Raw genomic sequence first — 10,235 nt, forward strand, 5'->3', positions numbered from 1 at the left:
TTACTATGGGTTTAGCTATTTTACTAAACAAATCATGTATTTGAAGAGTAAACAACCAGAATAGTTACACCAAATAAGATTTCATACATATTGACTTATTTTAAAATTTTCATAAAAGCACTCTTGATTAGATCTGTAAGAAACGAATAGGTCTCACTTCATACATAGATACATACCTAGATTTAATCGATTTTTCTTCTACGGAATCATTCTATATATAATGAAATAATTACAATAGTACTAAATGCCTTTTCTATTGTTTCGTTAACTTCTATTTGGCACAGATTCAAAAATGAATACACAATGTAGTAGGAAGAAAAGGATGGATGAATGGATGACTGGAGGGGGGAAGAGAGAGATAGAGGTGGAGAGGGAAACATAACCAACGATGAATAAAACTTAAAAATGCCAAGTGACTGTTATTTTATTTTACTAGTTCTTCTTTTTGGTTTCACGTAGGTATGCGTATTGGGAAGAGAGAAAGAGGGAGCGCTCAAAAATAATGAAACTTTTGAAGACAAACAAGCGAATCAATACAGAAATGTCTACATATATATGTATATATAATTCAGCTTAACATTTTTCAGGGGCATTGCAAGTAAGTTTTATTACAATTTAATGTCAAATAATTAGCAATTAATTGATCTAGCTCAGAGACTTGGCAGAATAAGGTATCGATTTAATTTTAAACATTTTTTAACAGTATAGTAGAGAAGATCAACAAAAACCCAGAATGATATCAAAATTAATCAAAAATACACATGTAAACAAACAATTTTGTTCCATCTAACTAATAAGCCAAGTAGGAATGCTTTGTGCTCAGTCCTCAATTACACTAAATGCATGATAGCTAACGACTCGAGTATCAATCCGCTTAAATCAAAGTATGTGAAGTACGATATTATAATACTCATTATTGGTTGAAAAATAATTGCTTTACCAGTTAAGTCACCGTTGACCCCAATATGGATTGATTGATTGTTATCAGAAGAAATAAACACATATTCACTCAGGCTGATTTTGAGTTACACCAGATAGGATTCTCAATAAAACGACTTTTAAGAAATTTAGAATAGTCTATATCGACCTAAACAAGAGATAAGCTATGGCAGTCAACATAGACTTTCAGTAACTGTATGAACTAGTGATATAACCTGATCTAGCTATAATCTGAAACTTCTTCCAAACATTTTTCCCTATTCTAGTGAACACAAAATGTACGGAAATTTGTAGGTATCATATGATATTTGTAGCAAACACAACAGATATCTCGATGATGTTACGTTTTGTGAACACTGTGATTTAATTTCTAAGCTTTAATTACGTTCTCGATAGTATCTACTTTATATGAAAGTAATCTTGACAAAATTTGTTCCACAAGTATCAAATTAACCTATTCTCAGACAGGATCATTAAAACAATTTGATTTATTACTTATGAAATATAATCTTAAAAAACTCTTTTATTTAAAGTGTATGTTGATGATACTGTAACCAAAATGGTAATGAACGACTAGTGACTGATCTATCCAGTTCAGAGAACCCAGCAAACTAACAAACGGAACTATAGTTTACATCATAAAATAACCTAAGTTAGACAGCTACTGAAAACTAGGAAGCACTGGACTATTTCGTCCTAGGATGAGATTCTTCTGAAGTGCGCATCAACGACGATCGAACTCCGAATCTTCAGGTCTTTGGATGAGAGACTAACCTCTAAAATACTGAATAGGGACAATCTCCACAAATCCTTTACACCAACAACCGAATGTAAGTTTAGAGGGTTACAAATATTTTGCTTTATTTTACATTACAAATAAATTGAATTAAAGAAAAAAACATCATAAACTGGAAACTTTCAAAATGCATATGCCATATTATTCATTCAAAAAATGTTTTTCATGTACCTAAAAACGGAACAAAACCCTTAGGTTCAGGATAACTTACTCGTGTATATTCGATTACAGTTAATTGAAAAGTATCGATTATGTAAACTATGAAGGATCGACAACAGTCAAATTTATTTGCTATTACAATTCCAAATTGTTTGAAAATATAAAATTACATTTGTCATTCAGTTAACTTGTGATTTCGAAATGAAACAGATTTGAATACTAATTCATTAAATCATCTACCAGATACACAATCATATACTTGGCTTAGAGCTACACTAAATGGGAGGATTATTTATACTATCTAGTTACCGAAACCGAAATAGTTGAAGCAGTATTCACACTTGTGATAAAGTGGCTAATAGTCTAGTGAATTAACTAATGGGTCGTCGAATTTAGACTAATCACTACACTTACACAATGACACAAATTTTAATGTCAATTTTACTCTATCTACCTTCCTTGTAATTTTTGTCAATAATTTATTAAAAATTATGATGGACAATAAGTTAATCTTTCCTAAAACTTAGTTATCGGAATAGTTTAAATATAAAACTCAATAGATTGCAATCATTTTAATAGAATATATCGAAAAATAATTTTGAATAGAATTAATGTAGATAACATTTTAATAATGACTATAATTCTAAACATGAAGTTAATGAAAGTCACAATAAATTTACCTTTCAATTATAATATTTACTAAGATGCATTAATAGAGATTTATAATTTACTAAACATAACTGGATAAACAAATTTCTGGTAATCTGAATTACAGATATTGTAGTGTGGGTTACTTATATCCACATAAGTAGTATACAACGATGGTCAGATATAGAATGTATTTCAGTAGAAGATTGATAAGGAAAGAACGGAAACGGAACGCAATTGGTATGAAAATGCATGAACAATGAAATCTGAGACGATGGACTGATATTTGCAAAAGGAACAGTCAAGTTTGAAACGATGGATTGATATTTTGCAAATTAACTATTCACTATATTTCAATGGCTAAGATCATGAGTCAGTTGAAGCTAGACCACCATGGAAAACCTGGAAGCATTGAACGGCCGTTTCGTCATATTGTGGGACTCCTCAGTAGTGCGCACCCACGACCTCGCCCCCTGCGAGATTCGAACCCAGGACCCACTGGTTTCGCGCGCGAGCACTTAACCACTAGACCACTGAGCCGATATCCAACGGTGTTAATGTCTAACTTCAACTAATCCACGAAATTGAGCGACACATATATACTATATGTTTACTTGGTATTGTTTGGCTTGTGTCTTTCCATTGAGGTTTAAGACTGCAATTGATCAGTCTGTTATTGGCATATGTGCATACTGGGCGTATGACTCGATATTGCCTTAATTCACAATCTTTTTGTAAGCAATGATGGATAGTGGCTAGCAGTGGAATCCAGGACGCGCGTTTCGTCCTATTTGGGACCCGTCAGCTGGATGTACCTGCATCTAAGAGTTGATGTTCACTCCGGGACTCGAACCCAGTAACACTAGCTTCAAACGCCATAGCGTTATCCACCCAGCTATTGAGTTATAGCAAATTCCAGAATAGTAGGGATAGTAACAGTATTAGTGTTTATATAAAAGATTAGGCATCAAATATAAGATTCAAACAAATACAAACTCTTGAAATAAAAAATATGAGGAATTCAGATGTTTGGAATCTGAGAGAAGACAATTAATGAATGCATCTGCTCCATTACAAACGATGTAGAGCCATTTCATTTTAAGTATTGAACAACTGCTTTCAACAATCATATGGATATCAACCAGATAGTTTACACATGTTAACATAGCTCAGTCCAATGGTCAATGACTTCATGAACTAGTTCAATGTTTGTTTTGGCAGCCCCTAACTATCTTCTAGCCTGCTACCATACTGAATAACTAGCTTCTGGGACTTAACAGGTTTTAATACGAACTAGCCGCTTAATTATCCTTTATTAAATATAACATACAAACTGTAAAGATGAATTATATGTGAACTTATTTTGTGGTTGTAAAAGAACATTGATCATCATATTGCCTGTTGAATGAATACATAGCTTAACTATCGTTTTCCTACCAACAAAGTATAAAAATACTTCTGCTAAATGTAAATCAACAAAACAGATGTTATACTTCACACCATTTGTAGCGTGTAATATTTGGTTGTTTCTCTTTAATAAACATCTATTTCAAATGAATAAACTTAAGTGGATAATAACTCATGATACAATAAAGTAGCTATCGTGTGTAAACAGAATTCTTTTTGTTATATACAACTACATTTTTAAGAGGAGACTGATAAATTACAGTACTAAATAACAATGGGAAGATACAAGTTAGCAACACCAAGTGAATATAACTTCACCCCATTGCACAAGCAGGTGGCTATCAGGACTTAGTAGCTGAGTGGATAACGTGATGTCATTTGAAGCGGACTGCGCTGGATTCGAGTCCCGGAGTGAACATCAACTCTTAGATGCAGGTACATCCAGCTGACGAGTCCCAAATAGGACGAAACGCGCATCCTGGATTCCACTGCTAGCCACTATCCATCACTGCTTCCAAAATATTTACTATATGGATCTCAGATTTTAGTGAGACACTGTAATTTCGTGTCAAATACATTCGATTGTCCCCACTCGTGTTCATCTTTACTACAGTATTAGAAACCATTAAAAAAAAGCTTATTTTCGAAAAAATGTACGCTTTTCATGGGTAGAAAAGTCAATAAAGTGTCCAGTGATGAGCCTATCTAGTAGCCAGGATAATGGAGAGTTTATTATCATACACGTGATAAGAATAAAAGTATTAACTTACCAATCAATGGGACTGAAACAGATGTCCCATCTTCATTGGAAGTAGCCGAACAAACAAAAGACAATCCTTTATCCAATATAGGTGTTACCTCTTTTATCTTATCACAAGATAACTCATCCGACGAAGTATATTCGTTTATCTGAATAGTTTCGAAAGGTAAAGTCGAAGGATTGAAGTCTATTTTAGTCATTTCAATTTGATTTGATTCCAAAAAACTCTTTGAATGTGACAGTGATACAGTTCTATTTTTAGATAAGCTTTGTTTCGGGGAAATTTTATCCTAAAAGAATTTGACAGAAAATATGATTTAACAGTCTGATATTTGAAAAAGCTTAAAAATTAGACAAAAGAAGATTATCAACGGTTAAGGTACTTGAGAATTCTCAAAATGGAATGATTCTTCCATCATTATCTAAAGAACCATACTACTGAGCATACACATGAGTAGTAACCAAACAATAGAAATATAACAAAGATTGTCCAAAACAATAATCACTGAACAAAGAATCGTAACACTGGACCGAATGCATAAATTTGTACATAACTAGTTAGGTACATTAACATTTGACTGGTTACAAAAATGTAAGTCTGTCTGATAAATTTAGAAGTGAAGAATGCATCATAAAACTTATCCAAGTGATTGTGATAGATAATAAACAGAATGACAATATGACTATATAATTATCACTCTTAGTACTTTGCTGTAGTCAGTAAACAAAAACGATTCACTTAATGACTGCTGAAAATCTACGAAAATGTAAGCTACCTCTATGGTTCGTTATTATTGTTGGTCTGAACGTAACTTCATTTTAACTAAGATCAACTCTGCGAACAAGTCATTTTAAGAAGTTGTCTGAAGAGTCCACGAAATGAAAGTGAAGAATGAACTATATTAACATCTGGATTACCAATAGTACAGGTTTCAGTTACCCTACTGTTGATATCTTGTATTAAATTTAGTTCAGTCTGTCTGCATACATGTATTTTGACGGAATTGTCTTGAAGTAGACGTTTTTCACAAACTACTTAGAATATATGTACTGTGATTAGCAGTGAAATCAAGAACGGGGTTTTTTCTCTATTTGGCTACCTAGACCCTGCAGTTTAGTGGATAACGCGTTGATATCGGGAGTGAAAGGTTCCTCATTCAAGTCGCAATGTAAACATCAATACCGAGGTGCAGACGCATCCAGCTGAAGAATACCGAACAGGACAGAACGCGTGCCCTAGATTCTATCGCTAACCAAAACCCATTTATTTTACATAAATACTGTTGGAGGATATATATAATTAAAATTCTATTTTAAGTACTTAAATATGATATTCATGCTTTCGTATACTTTTATAAAACGGTTGAGCCGATGTTAATGAGTAACCAATTAGTCAAAAACATTATGGAAACAAAATTAGAACAAGAATGTAAGTTCTACTACAAGTAAAACATAAGTATTTACTGTGTGATCTTTGGTGGATTCGTAAAAACCCTATATCCTGACTGAAATTCAGTTGGACAAAAAAGCGTGAATCACAAGCCATGCACATGAACCTGAACGTACATTCTGATAACCATCGGAAGGGGGAAAATAATCAAAATAAATCAGCAACTAATAACTTGGAGATACCAAGTGGTTCCAACATAATTAGAATTAAGCTCATTGTTTTAGAAATCTTAGAGTAAAACAGAAACATAATACAAAAGGCAAAGAAAAAGATTCTCACCATTTCATCAATATCATTAAATCCTATGGATGTTATCGTCCTTTCCTCTGATGCCGGACGTCTCAACATTTGCTGATTGGCTACAGAGCGCGTTCTCTGAGGCAACTCAATTTGTTCACCGTGATATTTAACTAAATGACGAAGAAGTCCAATTTCAGCCTGGTATCGACGACCGCACCTTGGATGAGGACACTGTTGTTGGAAAAAACACGATTAAACGGCAATTATACTTCAAAGTAGGAATAAATATGGGTATTCTAACAAAACTGAAAAATTCTTACCAATTTTACGATATTCAGTTCAATCTCAAAGTATTATATAACAGACATCAGTAAGGATATTACAATATGAGCGCACATAATTTGAAGATCATGCACACTAACTGATTAGACACATTAGACGGAACATTGTTTCCTCAGTTCGGGAAACGTCCGGTTCTTAAGTGGTAATCCACCTTTGAAGGTTAAAATGAACTTAAAACTAATAATACACTCAACTTGGAGTTGACAAATGAGTACTATTAGTTAGTGAAAGTCCGTAAAATAGACAAAAGGTAGGACCTATTAAGAAGCATGTGCTCCATTCTACTTATGAAGTTGTAAACGGATTAAGTTGAAAGTGGTAGGAAAACGGTATGAACAATTAGGAATAAATCTGTAAACAATGAGTATAACTTTTGAATAAAATGGTATCTAAGACATGAGAAAAAAATGCGTATACTCCAGGCTGACTAAACTGAAATATATCAATTCGGAATCCTAACGATTGATTCCGACAAAAATTCATCAGAAAGCTAAAGACAATAATTAGGAACTTTATTAATTGGTGTTATAGTGCATTGAGGTATCTTCTAGTTAAAAAATGTTAGACACTTGAAATATTCTAGGTTCACCTACTAATGCGTTCAGAAGAATCTGATTAAATCTTTTCAAGGAGTGGACTAATATCTAGAAAATAGAAACTAGGTAGTTAATTCTGAGCATACATGGGAAGAAGTTCGACATAAATGATAATAAATATTTCCGCTTTAAAATCGACCACTCTAGCATTATTTCAGATGTTGAATTTAAGGCAATCGTTAAAATCAGTGTTAAGGGACAATTATTTCTGACTTTTGGATAAAGAAAAACAACTGACCACTTACAATATGTTTGAAACGGTCATCCGTAGTACCTGTTGAACAACCAAGACGATTTGTCGACGTGATTTTCATACCCGCCGTAGGCTGAGGACTTTTCAGTGGTTGATAAGAAACCTACATGGAAGAAAACAGTTCACACAAACTTGACAAAAAACATATACTACACTTTTGCAATTGGGTAGTAATGGCAATTGCCATATAGTTAAGGCGAAATATGTTTAAATATAAATGATTGGTAGGTAATTGTTAAGTAAATCTTTGCGTAACGAATAAACAACTGAAGTCACAGATGTCTATGGATAAAGCTGGGAAAAATTGTAAAGAGGAACGACACTATTCAACAGCTTGGAGTAAAGCAAATATAAAGGGTTTCGAACTAGTCATTTTACAGTTGATACCTACAGAGACTTACTGGCAGTTATTTGATGTTTTTAATGCTAACTAGACCAGTATTTATCCATGAGGGTAACTAGGAAGAGTAGGATCGACGCTGTTATCACATAGTAAGGTTTATTATCCAAGCAACAAGTGAGATCCAACAAACTTTGGGAACAACTGAATAACACGTTGTAAGCACCTACAGATAAATGCACAGATTTGCTCTAGCATTTAATGCGCAGGGTGAGATTATATGCTGATCTACTGGCTTGCAGTATCACCTGAGTACAACATTACTATGATTATTCGGATGAAAAATAGACCGCATTTAAGTATGTTGTTTTAGGCTGGTTAGTTATTAATCTTAACACATGTACCATTCGCTTGACTTGTTTTAAATCATTAAAAAAGGCATGGCCAAGTATCAAAAACAGGAATTTACCAAGAACTAGTACTCACATGTTCATTGCCTGTATTTCCTTGACTATTAGCATTAAAAACAGAAAACTCAACCGTATTCGCAGTAGATTTGGACAAAATTTTGGCCTGATTTGCTTTTCTTACTGACAGATATGCTTGTCGATACCTGCTTGCCTCATGAATATTTGAAGCGTTAAAAGAATTTTGGTATCTTGCATGAGTGGCCAAGTCGAGACTTCCAATTGGAGAGCGATCACGAAGAACATTAGATATGGAGGCTTTGGTGGATATGTTGCAGAGGTTCGTACCAGAGCACGCTTTAGAGCGCAGTGTTGCATTGGGGAACTTATGTTTATGAGCCGCTGTTCCGCTGGACTCTGACCCAAGTGCTAGTACACCTAATTCAGCTACACTTCGGCATGATGGAAAAAGGGGAAGTATATCCGCCATTGATTGTAGCGAAACAGTTTTTGGATTATTCTTCTTATGGGGAATTTCATTCCCGTGTTTCTTAACATCAACGGTCTGATGCCTAGAGGAAGATATATGACAAGAATTTTGTACAGGTGGGCTGTCAAGAGTGCTTAGATCATCGAATGAATTTCTAGCCTCAGAAGACACAGGACTATCCAAAACTAAGGTGTGGCATACATTTGATGACACAGGTAGTCGGTCAACTTGAGGACTATTGATACACATAGATGAATCATTAGCTACATTGTGTCCTATGCCTTCAGTTTCATTGATAAAGTTGACTTTGATAGACTGCAACGAACAATTTTTTCCACTGAAAGGATGTGGCTTACTGATAGCTTCACTTTTAATGTATCTGACTGAATCGTGACATAGATTGTCAGGTATATCACAGAAATTAATATGGGTAGTACTGTTGCCTGATAAACCATTAGTGGATTTGGATGGAGACGAGTTTTCAGAAGTCAGATTGCTGAGTATTTCATCAACTTCTCGAACACTAATTGTTGGTAACTCGATGTTAGGATCTAGAAGGCTATTAAACAGAGAGACAGGGTGGATATTCCTTTCATCTTCCCTCTGAGCACACTTCGCTGGAACGTTCGCAGAGTATCCGTCTGAGGAATGGACGTCGGGAAAGCCACCTGATACACTCGAAAAAAGGATTCCCCCCGGAGACCGACAAAATTTGGATACATTTTTATGGGACATTCTACTAGTAGTGAAGAATCTTGCATTCCCTACAGGATTCCGACGTAGTGAACTCATATGGAGACAAGCACTAGTGAATTACTACGATATTACTTTGATCACTCAATCCCCCAAAAAATATTTGGCACCTCTTGACTGTGCCTAAACATTTGTTAAGCTTATTGAAGGAAATCGATTCAAGTAACTAGTTCAACAAGTCAGCACCTGTATGTCCAATGACATGACAAATTCTAGTGGCATCCTTTAACGGTAGACAAGCCACATGAATTAGAGATAATAGGAACAGTTCGAAATCACAACATAGGCCTATGGTCCAAAAGGTTTGATTGTCCGGTGACGATGACCTTCAACTGTTGGTTTTACGAATACAAGACAAAGTGTCCAATATTCACGATCCATAGTACTCTAAATAATCATGGATAGACCAATACCCCATTTTACTGAGATGTCATGACTCCAAGCAATTTAAGCGGAAACATAGCCACACGAAGACAGAGTAAAAGTAGAGAAACGAAGTTGTAAACTGTCGACACACGACACTACATTAAAACCTTAGGTAGACATCACGTACCCACCTGAAGGATTGTGATAAATCTGCTCTGACTATCCCACATGCTAGAAACTTCCGAGATTAGTATACTGAAGTTGAATAGATACTATTTTCTGAACATTT

The 10,235-nt window shown here is 34.6% G+C and overlaps 1 protein-coding gene across 1 annotated transcript in view; it reads right to left on the reverse strand.

Annotated features, from left to right (window-relative positions):
- MS3_00006924 (uncharacterized protein) overlaps positions 1 to 9,981 on the reverse strand; it is a gene marked incomplete at its 3' end in the record, with an annotated part of 29,698 nt that extends 19,717 nt beyond the window's left edge. Inside the window, exons 1-4 of the mRNA XM_035729647.2 lie at positions 8,417 to 9,981; positions 7,583 to 7,693; positions 6,439 to 6,630; positions 4,720 to 4,999 (exon numbers count right to left, since the gene is read on the reverse strand). Of these exons, the coding sequence (XP_035586456.2) occupies positions 4,720 to 4,999; positions 6,439 to 6,630; positions 7,583 to 7,693; positions 8,417 to 9,619 (1,786 nt within the window). The 5' untranslated portion in view covers positions 9,620 to 9,981. The remainder of the gene's footprint in view (positions 1 to 4,719; positions 5,000 to 6,438; positions 6,631 to 7,582; positions 7,694 to 8,416) is intronic.
- Between the last annotated feature and the right edge of the window lie 254 nt (positions 9,982 to 10,235).

This window comes from Schistosoma haematobium, chromosome 2 (assembly GCF_000699445.3).
Source record: "Schistosoma haematobium chromosome 2, whole genome shotgun sequence".
Classification (NCBI taxonomy): Eukaryota; Metazoa; Platyhelminthes; class Trematoda; order Strigeidida; family Schistosomatidae; genus Schistosoma; species Schistosoma haematobium.